Below are 21735 nucleotides of genomic sequence, written 5' to 3'. Positions count from 1 at the left end.
CACATATTTCCCAAACAGAACCAGACTTGAAATCTGTACACCCTCTATGGAAGACATAACATTAACCTTTCACAGTGGGAGTGTATATTTCAAATGGGGCTACCTGTATGGGCGACTCCATTTAAAATCTACACCCCCTGTGTTGGATATTAAGGTGAAGTCTTCCATGTATGGATTCTAACTGGAATAGCCCAATATTTAGTTTCTAACAGGAGATAGTGGACATCCTCTTTTTGCCTTATGCCCTCGGTTGCGAACTTCTGAATAGACTATACAGTATAATGTCTTCGTTTTAGGGTGCTTATTATAGCAACCCACCCTTCCAAGCCGCAAATACACACATATCTACCAAAACACACACATTATATTAATACTACATGGTTTTTATCCTGTACTTCCCCGGATAAGGGCGGACTGCTTGGACTACTTTGTGGAGTTGCCTTAGCATTAATTCCAAATTCAACAGGCTTGTTACTTCCGAATTCGGCATTTTTGTTAGCTCCGAATTCGCTGCCTTCCATCGCTCCACCAACTTGCATGGGTCTTTTTGCATTATCAACCTGAGCGGTATTGTCATTACTACATTCTTGCGACGTAGATTGATTATTTGCATTTGCTCCGTCTTCATTATTCATATCAGATATGGTGGGTTCATTGCGTATATCACTAGAAATATTCACAGACGATTTGTGATCGTCCTGGTTTCTCTCGGTTGTATTTTCTGATGAAATCATGTCTGTTCCATTTTCAGCAGCCTCTGGAAATACAAAATGATCTCCACTACCCGTTGACTGTTCTATGCCGCTCTCTACCGGTGAGTCATTCATGTCTTCCGTATGATTTGAAGCGGAATTCACATCATTTTCTTGCGATTCTAACACTAATTTTGGCGGGCTTTCAACTTCAGTTGATTTCGTTCCACATGGTTCCTGATTTTCACTTAATGGCTGAAGTTGTACGTCTGAGTTGGCCATTTTAACAGCTATATTGGACGGCGATGTCGCAGGTGGTTCTGAATCCGAGTCGCTTGTTCCTTTGCTTTCTTTTCCATCGTAATTTTTGCGAGATTTACCATGCCCGCCGAGTTTAATTGCATTTGTAATACTCCCAATACCAGCCAAAAATGCTGGTCTCTGTTTAAATTTTCGTGGTTTCCATTTGGTTCCAGATTTCTTTGATAGACGTGGTTGTGGTGATTCTTGGCTTGATGCTGAGTCTGTGGAAGAGACGCTTTTACGTCTATTATCTTCCCTCCCTTCGTCTATTGTCACCCGTTTTTCAGTTGCTGCATTTTGCGAAGTCTGGCTTTCAGAACTGGACTTTCGACTCATCTGTGGCCGTTCATCACCAGAACTGTGTGCTCTTTTCAAAACGGATTTTATCGCTTTTTCTTGCCCTTTTGATTCTGAAGGACATTCTTTAGTCCAAGTCGTAGTAAATCCATCGTCAAGTTTTTGCACAATTTTATCAGATTCTGGCTCCGGAGAAGCTTCCAATAATGGTCTTGTTTCACTTGGATCTTTCGCGTCCAATTCAGCTGATACATTCCGTGATCTATCTCGCGCATTATCACTCTCTATGGATCGCGAACGCTTGCGTGATACTTGTGTTTTCTTGGGCGTTGACTGTTCAATCTGTATGGCTACTTCCGGTTGTACTGCGCATATGTTGTCAATTTTAGAGTCTGCATCTTGTTGATGATCTCTTCTATTAGTGTCACTGCTCGAATTTTGATGTTTGTCTTTGTGTCGATGTTTGCGTAGTCCAGATTGTCCTGCAAATAACCCCATTTGACCTATGGCCTTGAAAATACGAAATCGCGCTGTTTCTGGTTCTGATAAGCTACTTGAACTTTGTTTATTAGCATGATCTGTATACGTGGTAGAGCTATCCCGCGGTCCTTGATCACCTTCATCCGGGCCTTTATTAAAAATATCAACCGAGGGGTTGCTACTTAGACCAGATCCGCATCTTTGTGGACTTCCCGATTGACTGTTATCTGGGGATCCCTTACGACAGCCTTTCTTAACGATCACTACATCCATCATATCTAAGCAAGCATCTCTTATATTCAAACTCACAAGACTGCCCTCATCTTTGGCTTTACTTAAAGCCTGTCGCCTTTTGATCGATTTCTCGTGTCGCGTCTGCTCTTTATAGTATTCAGAAAAGTTGTTGACAATAATTGGAATGGGTAATGCGATGAAAAGTACACCACATATGCAACATACAGCGCCAACGATTTCCCCTAGAAATGTCGTTGGGGACATGTCACCGTAGCCGACAGTTGTCATGGTGATAGCAGCCCACCAAAACGAGGCTGGAATACTGACAAACGCAGTTTTGTGAACATCCTTTTCAGCAAAATAAGCTAAACTTGAAAACATCATAATGCCGATAGCCAAAAACAGGACCAATAGTCCTAGTTCTCGGTAGCTTCTCTTTAACGTAAATCCAAGGCTCTGCAAACCAGTGGAATGTCGGGCAAGCTTAAGGATCCGCATAATCCGCAAAATTCGGAAGATTTGCACCACACGGCGTACATTTTGAAACTGCATCACGCTATCCTTTGATTCCGTCAAAAACAACGTTACGTAATAAGGTAAGATAGCAAGCAAATCAATCACATTGAGGGCGCCCTTGAGAAATTTCCATTTATTTGGCGCTGAATATAATCTGAGTAAGTATTCCAGAGTGAACCAAGCAATACAGACGGTCTCAACTTCAGCTAGTTCAGGTACGTCTTTTTCTTGATCTATTTCATGTTGTGTTTTCAGTTGTTTCATTGTGTTAAGGGATAAGGCTATAGTAGAAAGGATGATGAACAAAATGGAAATAACAGCCACCACCTAAAAAAGAGGGTAATAGAGAGAAAAAAATATGGATATTAGACTAAGAATTAGAACAAAATATAATCTACTACACATAAAAGCTATAGCACTCAACCTTATTTAACGATCATTTCTTCCGCTTTGTTTTGTCGTATTTTCAATTATGTCAAATCATTACTTTCAATGTTTGAACTTTGAACTGGTTATAAAGTGATTTTTGGATAGTGCAAAAATGTCCGTTGATTATGGGTATTCTAGTTGAAATACATACACCCACTATGAAAGACATGACCTTAATCGCCCACAAAGGGGTCATGTATTCATTCAGTAAGGTAAGCCCATTTGATTTTAATACTCCCTGTGTGGAGATTAAAGTCATAGGGGTGTATTAGTTTGGACTGGAATTGCTAATGTACAAAATTATTTTTTTAAACTTTGTTCCATTTTTTCCTAATTTTTTTCTCCTTTCTTATATAATTTGTTTGCACTGAATTATGTATTTTGGGAAACAATTCAATGTGTTTTGAACACGCATGAGCAGATTGAGTACTTGGCTTTGAAACAGGTGGTTTGTAATAATATGACAGGGATACAGAGAAATGGGTGGGTGGGTGGGACAGTGAGGCTCGGATGACAACACCAACGATTGGCATCGTGGTAGTCTTTGTCACATGTGATCCAAATTTTTTACGACATCAAACACATCAACACACACAAACATTACGGCTTCATTTGGTGTCTGTTTAGCAAGTGAGTTGCGTAGTATTAAACCGCCATCACTTTAGATTGCAGTAGATTGTGAAGAGAATGTCGACGTGCCAGAAGTGGGTAAGTGCAATAGCTGCCCTGTGAATATTTGGCAATTTACACACAGTACATTGTACTCATCTACACATGGCAGCTATTGTAGCGTTGGTGATGCTGGTGGTGATGTAGTCGGTTACGTTGACGAAGCAGCGTTACTATGGCGGCGTTAACAGCATTAACGGCGATTAGCACCGAACATGCCGCATGGTTGATATGCAGATTTTGGCAGCAATTTGGTTGCATGTTGGTGATATTTGGATGCATGAAAACATATTTTTACAGTGATCAGCAGCAGATGAAAAATAGACATTTGCAGCATGATAAGGTGAATGAAGGATAGAAAACAAAGTAAAATGAAGGTAAATGATGAACATAGGAAAACAAGACAAAATATAATCAACACTAAGGCAGACAGATGAAAGGAGTACATGGAAGACTACAATTCGCTGTAAAGGTAATGATGCAACAGGATTAATTACAATAGCGATTGGTCAAAATTATTTTTGAATGTATTGCCCTGCACTAGACGTACGCTGCACAACTATATCGCTCCATAGATGATCAAGAATAGACATAAAGACTCAGATCGTTATTCTATAGAACTTACACATTATGCTGAATCCTTGTTCGTTTAGTGTCTTTGAAAAGAACGGTATTGTATTTAAATCTATGATTGCACACATACACAAGCCTGACATGTGATGAGTGCAGCCTGCTAATAGTGAGGGCCAATATATTCAAAATTGCTTTGACCAATCGCAGTGGTAATTTACCCTGTTGCATAACTACTTCTACAACGATTGGGTAGAACATGAGAAAGCTATCAAGACGGATTAACATTTACTGTTTGATACATATGTATTATAAGCAAAAGCAGAATGTTGGATTTCAAAATAATAGTTGTGTTGAAGCATTGATTGCATTGAGAAAAGTTAATAATGTGGTCGTGTAGTGTCAAGATCAGATACATATTTTGTCCTGTTTAGTGGTAATAGTAACAGCAGTAAGTTTTTATTTAAAATGTAAATCACAAAATGTTGTGAGTGTATAATTAAGTTTATCCAATTGTACAACGTGAGAATGAATAAAAACAACGATAATGAACAGGCAATGAGAACAAAAGAAGGTGATGTTTTATGGTGATATTATTACGTTACATTGTTACCACAGCTGAATGAAACACGTGTGATTTGAGCAAAGGATTACGGTACAAATACTGGGTACAATCTATATAAAATTACATTGTGATTTAGGCACAACATCTTTTTTGGTCCTATAGCGCTATTGGTGCCCGAAGAGGTACCGATGGCACTTTTATCGTACAGTTGTACAGTGCATTTGTATTTTATTTAAATGAAAAACAATAACACTTTGCAACTATTAATTATTATGCTTGATACAATTTATTACAGCTCCATTAAGTGATGTTAAGAATCATTGGTACCTAACCGGGCACCGATAGTTCTATAGGACCAAATTGGATGTGGTGCCTTACGGAAACAATAACACTTTGCAACTATTAATTATTATGCTTGATACAATTTATTATAGCTCCAGTAAGTGATGTTAAGAATCATTGGTACCTAACCGGCCACCGATAGTTCTATAGGACCAAATTGGATGTGGTGCCTTACGGAAACAATGCAAAGTTGACGGAACACTATATTCTGAAAAACTACGTAAATAACCGTAAGAACATCTAAATAATCTTACGGATACTTAAGTGTTTTTCAAAGTATTTTTTTAAAGCAGTTCCGGCAACTTTCGGAAAATTACGTAAATTTACAGAAATATTTGCAGTGTAGCTGTAAAAACATTGTGATTAGTGATTAATGCAGTTATAATGATAAATCCTGGACTAATCCAGCTCAAACCCATATACTTCTTTATATGGAGGACATGACCTTAATCTCCTACCCAGGGGTTGTAAATTTCAAATAGACTCATCCATTCAGGTATCCATATTACACTCACTGTGTGGGAGATCAAGGTCATGTCTTCCATAGGGGGTGTATGGATTTCAACTGGAATAGCACATTGAAGATAAAGAGCTTTGTCTTTATGACATTTATTGCATACTACGTATTAGTTATTTATTAGATATCAACATTTTACGACAGCAAATGCAGCTTATTCATTTTTGATGACAAACAAACTTGTTTACAAAACGTTTACACAAAGCAGAAAAAATAGTCTTCAAATTTTTGTTAATAGTGTTTGAAAAACGATTCCATATCAAAAAATAGAAACTAACTGAACGCTGTTTCAATAACAAGACCGACAAGAGGTGTAACTGTGATGTTTGAATTCTTCGTCAAGCCCGTTCGACATAAGTACACCAATTTTCGCCAGATGTCTTTACTATTCACAAGATACCATAATTCGACCAATTCACAACAGCTAACTACTCTAACAAGCGTTAAAGGAAAGTTAAATAGATTCTATATAAATCTGAGAAAGATTCTATTTTGGATAATTATACAGATCTATTTTTATTATCACCATCATATCAACTATCTCCTTCTTGGACCCTGAACATGTTTAAAACAAAACTGCCAACAGGTTACATAGGAGGTTTTGATTTAAACATATTCAGGGGCCAATGACACATTGGAGGTTTTTCCTGGCCAACTACAAAATCAACTATCTCCTATCTGGACATATCGGCTTATAAAGCATTCACCGATCACCATTATAATAACATACTAAAATGTTTTGGGTGACTGTGTTCACAGTGTTAAGGATGCATGTCTTTAGTGCGTGATGAATTTGAGTCTGAATTTAGACAAATACGGAAACTAATGTGCTTAAAGTTAAAGTAGCTACCAAATAGAAATAACATGTAATATAGCGCTTTAACCAAGAGGAGCCTTATCAAGGGTCATCAATTTTAGAATAATTCAAAATGACTTGAAGTTAACGCATTAGGTATAAAGCGGGTTTTTTGTTGCCTTCATTAATTTTCAATTAAAAATACACCGATTTGTGAAATTTCATGTCGCAATTTTCTTTTTCTTGTTTTCTGTTTCTTATCTGTTTGTGGTTCTTTCTTTCTTGCTTTTCTCTTTTTTTTTTATTTCTACCTTTCTTTTATATTTGGAATTTGTTTCAATAAATACTGGCCATGTGTACTCTAATTCTGATAATATTAACTTCATTGCATCTCTTCCACAATAATATGACTTACCAAGAAACAGAATAATTCATACAATGTCAACACTATATAGCATGGGACCTAAACACGTCATGTGTAAGAGAGCATGGCTACGCCATATTGACTACCGCGTCCCAAGGGACGCAGGCAAGTTTAATATTCGTTAGCATTGACACGTCAAGCGAGAAATGAGCAGCGCCTGTGGATATGAGGTTGCTTCGAATGGCATTTTAGGTGAGAAATAAATAACAGGCAGCGTAACGAGTTGCTCTAGAAGAATACGTAATTTGACTGCTCAGTGCCAGAAGTGTGTAAGTTCAATAGTTGCCATGTGTAGCTGATATGTGTAGATGAATACATTATACTGTGTGTACATTGCTAAATGTTCACAGGGCCGCTATTGCACTTACCCACTTCTGGCCCAGGGCTTCTGGCAGTCGAATTATTGTGTGTCGAAAATTAACCTTGTCTATGCGTGTCTATGCGTGTATTATTATGTCAAGATCACACCTCACACCAAATCTATTTAGTTAATATGGAATATAATTAATGAGCTATTCCAGTCGATATCGTACACCCCTATGTAATACACGACCTTAATCCCCCACACAGGTAGTCCTATTAAAAATTCACACTCCCTGTGTAGGAGAGGTTATGTCTTCCATATAGGTTGTATAGATTTCAGCTGTAATAGCCAAATATATGATTACCTATAATGAATATAAATTAACACGTGACCTATTCTAGCATTATGTGCTTGCATGTACTAAAAATTCAACCAAAACATTTTTGGAAGACACAGATTCGTTTTTAACCCGACTGAGGTCAGTGATTGGTAATCGGAAATTATCCGCAATACGTGACGTGCGGTTGGTGATCATGAAGTGTTTCTAGTTTTCATTTTAGCATGGCGCACATTATGGGTGATTCAACAAGTGAGCAGGATCTATGTTAAAACGTTTTAATGCAATCTCCTGCTATCTAATTCTTGCAGTGGACAATGTTAACCCCTATGAGAACTACCTGCCGATTGGCCAAAATGAATTGTGATCCAATCAAAGAGGGTGTTAATAAAATCATCTGCAAATACAAGTTTGACCATGAATAGTTTAAACCCTAGTCATAATTGGCAATTGAAATGAGCATTTCAAGTTATCGACCAATCAGAAATGCTGATAGACGACCAGTAGTATCCAGGGGGTTAACCAAATAAGTCACTTGTCGCAAAATGTCTTCATTAAGCCTAAGTCCATATGCAAAGTTTAGAATACGCTGTCTATAATCACAATTATCATAGCCCCTGAAAGTATTATAATCTTCTATTGCTAAAATTAACCAATTTTATTTTACAAAATATTATTTGCACATGCTAAAACCCCAGGCTAAAACCTGCACATTTAAAAGTTATCAATACAATGTGACTTATGTAATCATTCATCGAATTAATTTATGCATAGTGCTCATCAATAATTTGCCAAGAGGTTTGAAAAAAATCACCCAATAGTCGTCCAATTTTTCTGTTAACCATTGGTTTCGATGAGAAAGCAAATGAACGGGTCTAATGTTTAAAAGTCGTCAACATATTGTGCAAACAATTGGAATCTATTGGACAAGAAACGGTTGAAAGTCGCCCAATTGGGCTATTAAATCACGAGATTGGCAATCCTTCAACCTAGATATTCACATCAACTTCAAAATGTATTAAGTATCCATTTATTGAATTTTTCACATGAGATACACGCCTTCAAATTCTCATCGCTGTATACACAGCACAGTCGGTAATTGAATTCATGTATACGGACCATCACATTCCCCTCGGTGCAAGTTGGCACAAGCAATTTTCACAAAGATAAGTTCTAACAGAAAATCTTCGTTTGTTCAAATGAGTTCATTTCTAAAAATATATGTACACATATTCTATTAAATATAGTTATTAAAATGTAATAATTCTATTTAGGTTTCACGTGTTTTACATGTACAATGATGAGCATGACGATTATCCCAGCAACGTTTTAAATAAGTTATATTTTGGGTTTTGGTTTAGGTAAAAACGTTTTAATAACATTAAAATGTCGGGTTATATAAAGGTCATGAAATCGTTTTAAAGCGTTTTGTATGAAATAACTACAACAATACTTTTAAAATGTTTTCGAAATGTCATTGTAAACTATTTTTGCAAACATTTTTGGCCAAATATTTTGTCAACACTAAAATAACATTATGTTAAAATATTTGTACCCAGCAAACACAGAAATGTTCTTAAAACGTTTTTTACAAAACGTTTTAATAACTTTTAAATGTCGGGTTATATAAAGGTCGTGGAAACATTTTAAAAACGTTATTGTAAATATTTTGGGCAAACGTTTTTTGAAAAATATTTTTTCAACCCAAAAATAACATTCTGTTTAGAATGACTTGTACCAAATTTTCAAAAATGTTTTTGGAATGTTATTAAAACGTTTTTATACCCTTTATATAACTCGACATTTAAATGTTTTCTGTAAAACATTTGTGTTTACTTCTGTACCAAAGGATGAAACGAATTGTCATCTTGAAATTCTAAATAAGTCTAGATAAGATTATCTTTAGTTTATATATGTCGTGTTAATCTAAATTGGGGAATTAGTCCAAGGGAAAAGCAGAGCGAGGTACCGGATGTGATGAGGGAAAATGACCGGGTAAGGAAATGACTAACACGAAATGAACCAAATGAAACAGAAATAAGTTGAAGAGACTCATTATGAATTTCCACCATCAGACAAACTGATCAAAATATGTGTTAATATAAAGTCTTACCAGAGTTACGTTGCATCATAATAAGTATAATTGAATAGAATTCACGTGCAAGACATGATGCCAATATATTCGTCATCATGTTGACAATTCTAAACTAACCATCAGGAGCTAGCCTGGCACGTCCGTACGGGTTTGAGAGTCAACCAGAAGTGAAGTCTTTATCAAAGCACAAACAAAACATCGCTTCACTCTGTGCAATTGATGCCCTGGACGATACCACGTTCACTTGATGAACGGGTACCACGACTTAAGGCACAATGATCAATATTCAATTATGCAAATAAATTATCGTCACAACATACGCTCCTCCTTAAATAATTGATAACAAAACTGAATCTGACCTATTTATAGACCATGCATCATTGACACATAATATCAAGATGGAAGTCATATAAGATGGAGGCCATCATGGTACAACAAATAATAATAATACAACATTTGAATCCACGTGGAAGTTGAACTTGAAGTAGATCTCCGCACTGGAAGATTTATGTGGACCCAGTAACTTGGTATTTCTGCGTTCCATCCGAATTATTTTGGGAAAGCGTTAAAGGGACCATTGAAAGAAAATATTATTTGGTATCAAAATAAAGCCCATAAAATATAGAATCAATATCTAAAACAATTGAAGAACTAGCTATTTTAGAAATAAAAATACAATAAAAACAACGTACTCGATTTACCCCCTTCCGACGCTACATCGCGCGTCATTTATCAAAAGTAGAAAATTGGGCGCTTTCCGGATGACGTCATTGTGGTTACGCGTTTAGAGTTGCGTTGACATTTTTGCCGGGATAATTTGACAACAGCGATCGCGATCTAAATATCAGATGCAATAATCATGATAATACAACCACTTATATAATTATTTAAAGGTCAAGTAAAAACAAAATACCAGTTGATTGTCCACATGTTATCAAAAAGAGGAAGTGGAGGGCCTTTTTATTTATCATTTATTATTTTTTTACAGTGCAAATGGATTTAGGCCTATATGTATTATTCCCGGACATTATTAGTTGTGTAACTTAACTTGTAGAGGAGGATGTATAGGATCGAGGCTCTTGTTATTTGATGGTTCTCTGAGAGGATGATTAAAACAGAGCCTCTAAATTGAAATGCTTATTGGACAGAAGCAAATCTAAACAATTGACAATATTATTAACTTTTGAAACATTGAAAAAAAGTTTTCCCTTATAATAAAGAAAATAGCATTAAACATTTCAGACTCCCTCAATGGCAATACCATGCGAAAGGAAGCGGGCCAGGCGGGGACGATCAATTGTCATTTTTTGTTCATCATCATCAAGCATGCAGCTTCCTATTTTACTTATTCATAAATTCAACCACCTGTCAACATGACCAAGATATGATTCCGATGACTTTATGTAGGCCCTACATGGCATGTATAAAACCATAGAACTAATTATGAGTAGGCCTAGGCCTATGATTATAGTGACGATGACGAAGGGAATATCGCCAAGATTTGCCGCAACATATAAATTGCAGATGATGTGCCGGCGCGAACACCTCCCATGGGTATTATTATTATAGGCCTATAGGCCTATGTATTTTTTCCGTAGGACCTACCTTAAAATATTCAAGAGATGACAATTGGTTAAAAAAGCCTTTTCTTCCATAAGTTAACTTTCAAAAGTGCTTATTTTCATACCCAAACATGCCAAAGTAGGCCTAGGCCCTTTTATTTTACAAATGTATTCCCCTAGATGCCATGTGTTATACGGGACACTTGCCAATATTATTTGAACCGTTGGCACTGGGGCAGTAGCTGAACGGCAGATGAAGAACATGACATGCAAACTGTTCTTGAAATAAATTATGAGGAGCGCCTACAAACATGTATACATAGGCCTTCAAAAAGCCTATATGCTACAAACATCAAATGGGAACTATTATAGGCCTACACTTATTTTAATCCATGGATGGTTAGGCCCGGGGTAGACCTAGGCTATGCGAAATTGATGTCAGTCATTTCTAAAAACGAAATATCCAGCCAGGCGCGCTGTATTTGAGAGTCATCCCCATGAAAAAATTATTGGAAAAAACACTTTATTGGCCGAGTAGGCGCCTGCAAAGTCTAGATATGCGTCCAAAAATACTCAAAAGGCTCAAAATGGATTTTAAGGTTAATAGACATTGTTAATCTGCATGAAGCCGTTTTGCTGAATATTCAGTAGGCCTACGCAAAAAAGATCGTAATTGTTACCACTGGAACGGGGGGGGTATTTATACTTCAGACTTAGTATTGAAATGATTTCCAAAACAAAATGGGAACACTGATAATCTAGAAAAGCAATTAAACTTGGTTCAAAGACGTGCTCAAATTGTCGTCTGTCACTAAGTTTGTGAGTTTTGTATAAACTTTCGCATATTGGAGGAAAAGTCGAAATATTCGATTTTCGGCATTTCGGCACTGATCTTTAAAACATCATTTCTCTTGAACGGAATGTCGCAGAGACATGAAATCTTCGGTGTTGAGCTTCAAATTTTCTCCAGTTTACTTAATGAGTAATAAATATGGATTTTGAAAACTTTTAACACCTTATAAGAGGGCGCAACACTAAATCACTCCGCATTTTATGTAACAACGAAATTCGGCTAATATAGTCCATAGTGAATATGAGATTGTAGCGACCATATCTACCGACATGTTCACTTTAAATCACTCAATATTGGCTCATATGAATTCGACAAGTGTCTTTAATGATAACATGCAGAAAAAACTGGACAATTGATCTCAAAAGCAATTCTCTGTGGCGGATTAAGAAAACCCGATTTTGAAATGTGAGTGGTGAGTTTAGTATATTTTTAGCTATTTTTTTGCACCGCAAAATAGCGAAAAAAGTCAATGGTCATCGATATATGCCGACAAAAGTTTTGGAATCTAGAGAAACAGAGCTTTAATTTGATACCAAATTTATTTTGCCAAGTATTGCAGGGACGCCAGAAATGGCGCTTGAAGTAGGCCGAATTCACACGTTATCCTATGGGACGCTGAATTAGTGCTGCGCCCCTTGTAACGGCCGTCGTTATGAACGCGTTCCTTTTACATTCTTCGCGCAAAATAAGAGATGCGCTTCACAAAATGTGTTCTATTTCAATCATGATGATAAACAAAGATTACAAAAAGTCATCCCCATGAAAAAATTATTGGAAAAAACACTTTATTGGCCGAGTAGGCGCCTGCAAAGTCTAGATATGCGTCCAAAAATACTCAAAAAGGCTCAAAATGGATTTTAAGGTTAATAGACATTGTTAATCTGCATGAAGCCGTTTTGCTGAATATTCAGTAGGCCTACGCAAAAAGATCGTAATTGTTACCACTGGAACGGGGGGTATTTATACTTCAGACTTAGTATTGAAATGATTTCCAAAACAAAATGGGAACACTGATAATCTAGAAAAGAAATTAAACTTGGTTCAAAGACGTGCTCAAATTGTCGTCTGTCACTAAGTTTGTGAGTTTTGTATAAACTTTCGCATATTGGAGGAAAAGTCGAAATATTCGATTTTCGGCATTTCGGCACTGATCTTTAAAACATCATTTCTCTTGAACGGAATGTCGCAGAGACATGAAATCTTCGGTGTTGAGCTTCAAATTTTCTCCAGTTTACTTAATGAGTAATAAATATGGATTTTGAAAACTTTTAACACCTTGTAACGGCCGTCGTTATGAACGCGTTCCTTTTACATTCTTCGCGCAAAATAAGAGATGCGCTTCACAAAATGTGTTCTATTTCAATCATGATGATAAACAAAGATTACAAAAAGTCATCCCCATGAAAAATTATTGGAAAAAACACTTTATTGGCCGATTAGGCGCCTGCAAAGTCTAGATATGCTTCCAAAAATCATCAAAAAGTCTCAAAAATGGATTTTAAGGTTAATAGACATTGTTAATCTGCATGAAGCCGTTTTGCTGAATATTCAGTAGGCCTACGCAAAAAGATCGTAATTGTTACCACTGGAACGGGGGGGGGGGGGGGTATTTATACTTCAGACTTAGTATTGAAATGATTTCCAAAACAAAATGGGAACACTGATAATCTAGAAAAGAAATTAAACTTGGTTCAAAGACGTGCTCAAATTGTCGTCTGTCACTAAGTTTGTGAGTTTTGTATAAACTTTCGCATATTGGAGGAAAAGTCGAAATATTCGATTTTCGGCATTTCGGCACTGATCTTTAAAACATCATTTCTCTTGAACGGAATGTCGCAGAGACATGAAATCTTCGGTGTTGAGCTTCAAATTTTCTCCAGTTTACTTAATGAGTAATAAATATGGATTTTGAAAACTTTTAACACCTTATAAGAGGGCGCAACACTAAATCACTCCGCATTTTATGTAACAACGAAATTCGGCTAATATAGTCCATAGTGAATATGAGATTGTAGCGACCATATCTACCGACATGTTCACTTTAAATCACTCAATATTGGCTCATATGAATTCGACAAGTGTCTTTAATGATAACATGCAGAAAAAAAATGGACAATTGATCTCAAAAGCAATTCTCTGTGGCGGATTAAGAGAAAACCCGATTTTGAAATGTGAGTGGTGAGTTTAGTATATTTTTAGCTATTTTTTTTTGCACCGCAAAATAGCGAAAAAAGTCAATGGTCATCGATATATGCCGACAAAAGTTTTGGAATCTAGAGAAACAGAGCTTTAATTTGATACATCTGCAATTTATATGTTGCGCCCCCTTGACAAGATTTACCCAATCAACATAAACTTTCTAACTGTAGGCATACCTTTGATAAAACGCCGAGCGCGCTCGGACACTTTGCACTTTCAAGTTTCAGTGGGAGTTGAGATTGGATTAGGCCTAAAGCATTTCCGAAAACGCAAACTAAAGGCTGACAGTTAATATTGTTCATATGATTGTTTGGAGTGGCCTTTATATGTTCCTCTCGTGGTTCTTTATCTTCGAATTTGTTTCTCGTTTTCATAGGCCTTTAAAAATAAATAAAATAAATTTCGGCTTTTATATAATAGCGCCTTTTTCCAGATCTCGGAGGGTTCAAAGCGCTGTAATTTCGCTGCCATGGTACTGCCACAATCAGATCGCATCATCTAGGCTGGATGCTGCCGAACCTGTCGCAAATCTAGCCGCACTTAAACATCAACCAATTATCTTTTCAGCTCCCCAAATTTCATTGGGTGAAGGAAGTTTTTGATAACCAAACAACTAATCACCGATTTTTGAGATAATCCAAGTTCACATGAGTCTTTTGGCCGCGCGCCGGGGCTTGAAGTTGAACCCGGGACCTCAGTGTGGTGCAAGGCGAGAACCGCACCAACTCGCTCTCCCGAGCCTGACTTTTGTTTTGAACCTGGCCCCGTCCCATAAGTGTGTCTCAACACGGAGCGACCGTTTAGAAACAAACAAACACACTTTAATCACTCGTAATTCAGCTTCCAAACTTCGGAGTCAGGGTCGGCTTGCGTTTTAGGCCCGGCGGTTAACCTAGGCCGCACGCCCGGGAGGTAGGCTAATTAGGCCTGAAGAAATTAAGTCGCATGTCATTAACCCGAAACATCATTGCCTTCTCTTTCCTATCCTCACCAGATATTTCAGAGGAAATAAGTAAAGAGTTACCTCAGTAAAAACAAATGATACTCTGAGTCTCTTGCAATTTTTAAAGCCGAGCAGCTAGCACTGACTTTGTCAATATGAAGGCCTAGGCCTAACTTACTTATTTTTCCCCGTTGTTGGCCAATTTTGTAGGCCTAGCTAGAATTTATATATAGGCATATCATAGAAGTCATTGTAGCTTTGTAATTTATATTATAATATCCTTTTTAATATACTTGTTAGGCCTAAAAGGCACAGAAAAGTTAATTGCTGTAAACACGTTCATGCGTTGGTTTAGGACCAAGTCTGGACTATGCAGTGTTGCCATGCAGCGGAAAGGATAACCACTTTGACGTCACAGGGGTTGCCACGTGTCTCTGCACATATGAATTGGGCGGAGCGACGCGACATTGGGCGCTTTGTCTTTATTTGCTGATTTGGGGGTAAAATAAAGGAAAATTGCGTTTATCATTTTAGAAATGGATTCTATATGTTATTAGCTTTATTTTGATACCAAATATGTTTTTCTTTCAATGGTCCCTTTAAGAGTTGCGTCAAGGACCGCGCGCTGTCCTAGCTTGAAACTCAGCACGTGCACGCACCAAATGTCGGTGTTAAAATGGCCTAATTGCCATTTTCATTTCCAAGCTATTGCAAAGGAGAAAAAATAAATGGTTAGCACATACATCTTTTAACAAATGATTACATGCAGATGAACGTGTACATTTTGCTTGGCCTATAAGTTTATATTGCACATTCCTGAATTCAATACAAAATATTTTATACCAAAATATCTTTTAAACATTATTCTCTCACAGTACATTTTTAATCACATCATTGTACAATCAAGACAATATTTTCCAGTTGCATTTTTAATTAATTGCATACCCAGATGTACAATGTACATGAAACATAGAGAGACTTGAGTGACAACACAAAGACTAAGGACAATATATGTTTATGGCAAACTAGCAAAAAATAACACGATACACAACATACGCTTAACCCCTTAGGTCTATATTCAAGTGCGCCTACATGCGGTATAATACAGTCATGGACAAAAGTTTGGAATATTTTTATTTTGGTATCAAATGCAGTTTTCAATCATATTAGGGGCTGATTTTATTGTTCTGGAGTAGTGCTCCGTTGAATTTAATTGAAAGATATGAATGTCCTTTTATGTTTACATCACACAGTTTGTCAACTAAACAAAGAATTACCTGAGGAAACGCATTACAATGGAAAGATCACACAATCGCAACACTTTTTGGTGGTCTCTTTGTATCACTAAACGAGATTACAGACACTAGCAAACTTTTGTTTAAACACAAACATAAACTCTCACTGTGACATTTTCAGATAAGTCTCTTGCTTGAGAAAACACATCTCAATATTTGGTGTGTCTACCCCTTGCCAGCTCAAGGTCATTTACGCGATGTGACATTCCCTCGACCGGGTATGCCAAGGTCCCTTGTGAAATATCTCGCCAGCAAGCAAAATTCCTGCAGGGTGATTGGTAGGTTGTCCATGCTACCTATCCTGCAGGATACTTCTGCCCATAAGTTCTCTATAGGGTTCATATCCGGGCTCAAAGCCGACCAGTCCAGGTGTTCTACATTCTCATTTTCAAGGAATTCCCTCACGCGTAGGGCTCTGTGCGTCGTGGTGTTGTCATCTTGGATCACGAAATCGTTCCCGAGGTCTCTTCTTGCAAACGGAAGCATAACTGTAAAACATACAGGTATTGGTCCTGGTTCATGTGTCCTTCTATCATGCAGACGTGTGATTTCGATCTACTGTGAAATGCTTCCCATACTGTGATTCCACCACCATCACCCTGGACTCTAGGAAGGATACAATCCTCAAGCAGGGCTTGACCAACCTGTCTTCGGACCTTGAATCGGTCATCTTGTCTGTAGAGGAGGAACTGTGCCTCTTCACTGAAGATCACTTTACGCCAGTGCCCTTCTGTCAAATCCCTATGTCTCTGTGACCAAAGCAAGCGCGCATGTCAATGTCTTTGCAGAAGTATCGGCTTTTTCTTATTGGTCGTCTTGCGCGAAAACCTGCACTAACCAGTCTATTGTTCACAAGTTTCCTGGTAACAGGCGCGTTTATGGACCTCAGCCATTCTGTTCGTAGCCGAGATGCAGACTTCGTGCGGCCATTGTGGCAAAGTCTCAGGAGAGATCAGTCTTCCCTGGCGCTTGTCTTTCGGGGCCGACCTGACCTTGGTCTAGGTGTAGTAGTTCCGGTCTCACGACGTCTCTTCAAAAATTTAGAGACTGCACCATATGCAATTCCTAAAGCGGCACCAATATCCTTCTGTCTGTAGCCGCGATTACGGAAGTCAATGACGCGGGCGTATAAATCTGCACTCAATTCGTACCCCATGATCAGAAATGTCGTATACAACAAACAGATGCAACAAAGTAAAAATGATTATTTTATTTTTGATAGACAAATCCAGAGAATAAAACTCACGTTTCTTAGCTTTCGATAGCAGGGTATGCAATCTTGATCACAGGTGCTTTCCAGGCTCACTGCATCTCCCGCGGGAACTGGTAGTCTCGTTCCTACGATGTGATGTATGCTTAATCAGTGAGTCATATACGTGGTCAAGAGAATACATTCCAATGTCTCTGTTCATGGTTTTGTCGCCCCTCTGCGAATCCATATTGCTTCGCGGATCTTTCTGGTGTGTTGATTTGAGTCCTTGTCTATGATTTTTTTTTTTTCCCAGTTGATAACATGGTTTTCTTGAGAAATGTGGTCAGTAATGGCGGACTTGTTTTGTTCTGTCAAAGATTCTTTCCTTTTTGCTCTGGTGTAATTTCTGTTGCTTGTTATCTTCTCGGCGTCCTTTTGATGTTCTTTAAGTCTTGTTGCAAACGCTCTACCTGTTTCACCCACATACATTTTGTCACATCCTTTGCAATCCACTCTGTATACCACTTTACAAGTCTCGTTGGGATCCCGCTTATCTTTTGGATGCACTAGATGGCTTTTTAACGTGTTGTGGGGTTTCATGGCAGTAGCGATCCGGTGTTTCCAGAAAATTGAAGCTTTTCTGAAAGTCCTTCAATGTATGGAATGACGACTATTCCTTTAGATGGATCGTTGTCTGATTTTTTGGTCTTTGTGTCTTTCTTAGCTTTGTTTTTCATTTGTTGTTTGACCTTTTCAATTGTCCATTTTGGGTAGCCGCAGTTTGCAAGGGCTATTCTTATTCTTTCCTCCTCTTCCTTTTTGTCTTCGTCTTCAGTCACTATGTTGTGCATTTTATCTAAGAGTGTTCTTATTACGCCGAGTTTTTGGTGTAGAGGATGTTGTGAGGTAAAGTTCAAGTATTGGTCTGTGTGGGTCTTTTTTAAGTAAAAATGGTTTCTTCACACCGTAATGCAAAAGCCAATGTAACCCTATGAATCACATCGCTAAAATAACTGCGAAAAGGATGCCCGATGGTTCATTGGTCAGGCATAAGAAGCCATTGTCCTACATTAGGTACAGACACCCATGATCCATTTTGCATGGCTGACGGGTCATTGATAGTAAGAAATCTGCACTGAAAAACAGGGTTGTGCAAAAAAATAAAATTATTCCAAACTTTTGTCCATGACTGTAATAGTAAATCAAGGATATTTAACACATAACGCACCGAAATATTATTTTACCACATCTATATAATATATAACACCTATTCATTCACACGAAATATTAAATAACACCAAATAACTTCTTATCTGACTCCGGGAGAGACCTTTTTGCAAAGCTGGGCTATATATCCAAACAGTATCCCCTATCTGATATTCAACTTCAAGTGAACATTCATTATACCGATCTTTCATATTTGCTTGATGCTCTTCGGCATGAGATTTGTAAACTGCTCTGAATACTTCTAATTGGCTAATGAGAACATGTATATGATCTCTGAATGTCTTGTCAGGATATTGACATTCTTTCAGTAAAGTAACGTCAATGGGAAGTCTAGCTTCCCTGCCATACAATAGGAAGAAGGGACTAAAACCAACAGAATTTGTTGTAGGAGTGGTACGATATGCAAATTGTATCGCTGATAAGTATCTACCCCAGTCATTATGAAATTGATTCACATAATGTGAAATAATATCTAATATCACTGCATTGTACCTTTCTTGAATTGCATTGCATTGTGGGTGATATGAACTGGTATTTAGTTTCTGTGTACGCATAATGCGACATACTTCAAGTACCACTTTCATGAGAAAGGTTGTCCCTCTGTCACTTAATAAGGAATTTGGGCAGCCATGTTCACAAATTACATAGTCAAAGAAAACTCTAGATGTAGATGAAGATGAAGATGGGCCATCTTGTGCAATGGTCCGTGAAACATAAAACATAACGGTCTCCGGAAAATTTCAACATAATCTGATATCAACCCTGTCATTTCAGAAATTTCATTTTTTGACAAATTATTTTCATTTAGTTTTACTTTAGACATAACTTCTTGCACTTGTGGATTAACAGTATCTTTTAGGCTTCATATTATTTTTCATTTGATCAATTTGACTACTTTCTTTTACCTATTGACTTTTTCACATGTTACCGATGAAAATGGAGTTTTGGAAGAACTCGAGAAAATGTACCCAACTTGGTGCGGGGATACAACGTAATTGGATCATCAGTAGCATTCCTAAGTAGTAAATGCGCACAATTGTTGATAACACTTGATGTAGTGTTTGCAACTAGAACACCAATCGCTGCAATGCGTCTTCCACCTTGACAAAGGCCTATTGAATTCACTGGCAATTTATTTGAAAGTTTGGCGCGCACAATAGATTGAGTGTGAGGAGGAATGTCTTGTTTTTCAAGAACACGAATTTGGCTCTTTTTGTTTAGAGTAAGCGTGTCTGTCGCACAATTAATTACAGCACCGTGTTTCCTTAAAATATAGATCCCAAAATAACAGTCTCAGAAAGATTGTGAGCAACATTCAAAGGTGTGACAAAAATACTAACATCTATTGACAATGGAAGGGTTACAAAACCAGGAATGTGCATATCACTACCGTTTGCTGCTCGAGCAATACTTATACGCGATTGTTCCATTTTGTCTGTCTCGGGAGACAATGGAGTTTTGTGCCCTAAGTCACTCTGATGTTTGGCTGCATCGCCTGCTGTGACTATGCAGTCCAATTCTTGAACGGCAAATCCTCTTACATTTGCTGCAACTGAAAACAACTTCTTGCGATGGTGGAGCTGACACTGAGCCCTGCCGTCTTCGCTCTCTTCTCTCTTCCCACTGCTGGACCTTCTTCTGGTTTCCAACACATGCTCCAGTCTTGAAGGCATCTTTCCAGCTATTGCGATCTGCACCCATGCTTCCCAGTTTGATGGTTCATGTCTCGCTTGCAGACGTCCTTGAAGCGCAGGGCTGGTCTTCCAACAGGTCTGGAGCCGATTTCTAGCTGGCGATACAGCAGGTCTTTTGGGATTCTACCATCATCCATTCGGCTGACATGTCCAAGCCATCTCAAGCGTCTTTGTGACAGGAGTGCGAACATGCTTAAGATGCCAGCTTTTTCCAAGACGGCTTTGTTGGTGACATGGTCCTGCCATGTGAAGCCTAGGATACGTCTGAGGCAGCGCATGTGGAAAGCATTCAGTCTCTGTTCCTGATGTGCATAGTGCCCATGCCTCGCTTCCATAGAGAAGAGTGCTGAGTACACAGGCCTGATACACCCTCATCTTTGTGTTGATGGTTAGCATGGTGTTTTCCCATACTCTCTTTGAGAGACGTGCCATTGCAGTAGATGCCTTGCCAATGCGTGTATTCAAGTCTGCGTCAAGCGATAGATTGTTGGAGATTTTGGAACCAAGGTAGGTGAAGACTTCCACCACTTCAAGCATGTAGTCGTTGATACTGATGCAAGGTCTAATACTGGCATCCTGAGCCATAATGTTTGTCTTCTTCAGACTAATTGTCAGGCCAAACTCTCTACATGCATCTGCAAAGCTGCTGATGAGTCTCTGTAGATCCGCTTCAGACTTTGCCGTCAAAGCCGCATCATCAGCAAATAACATATCTCTGATCAGGACTCTCTGCACCTTGGTCTTTGCTCGGAGACGTGATAGGTTAAACAGACCTCCATCACTTCTTGTGTGGAGATACACACCATCCTCTGATGAGCTGAAAGCATGCGTCAGTAGCAGAGAGAAAAAGATACCGAAGAGTGTAGGAGCAGCACACGTCCCTGCTTCACTCCACTCCTGATTTGGAAGGCATCAGAGGAGAAGCCATCGTACTGGACAGTGCTATGCATTCCTTCATGGAAGGATATGATCATCTTGAGCAGCTTTGGTGAGCATCTAATTTTCTCGAGTAGTGTGAAAAGACCTGTCCTGCTGACAAGATCGAATGCCTTTGTCAGGTCGATGAATGCAATGAAGAGTGGTTGTCTCTGCTCCCGACATTTTACAGAGAATATCATATCGATGGTTGACCTCCCAGACCTGAAGCCACATTGTGATTCAGGATAAACACCCTCAGCTAGCGTCTGCAACCTGTTGAGG

General features: G+C 38.2%; 1 protein-coding gene across 1 annotated transcript; it reads right to left on the bottom strand.

The window, feature by feature from the left end:
• Positions 1-362: 362 nt before the first annotated feature.
• On the bottom strand, positions 363-20514 carry LOC140139288 (uncharacterized). The gene is made up of 2 exons (XM_072161069.1): positions 20182-20514; positions 363-2849 (listed from the first exon to the last, which is right to left on the bottom strand). Exons 1-2 carry the CDS (start codon positions 20512-20514, stop codon positions 363-365), a joined length of 2820 nt encoding a protein of 939 aa, XP_072017170.1.
• Between the last annotated feature and the right edge of the window lie 1221 nt (positions 20515-21735).

Source organism: Amphiura filiformis, chromosome 18 (genome assembly GCF_039555335.1).
Source record: "Amphiura filiformis chromosome 18, Afil_fr2py, whole genome shotgun sequence".
Taxonomy (NCBI): Eukaryota; Metazoa; Echinodermata; class Ophiuroidea; order Amphilepidida; family Amphiuridae; genus Amphiura; species Amphiura filiformis.
This window is presented reverse-complemented; position numbering and strand designations above follow the sequence as displayed.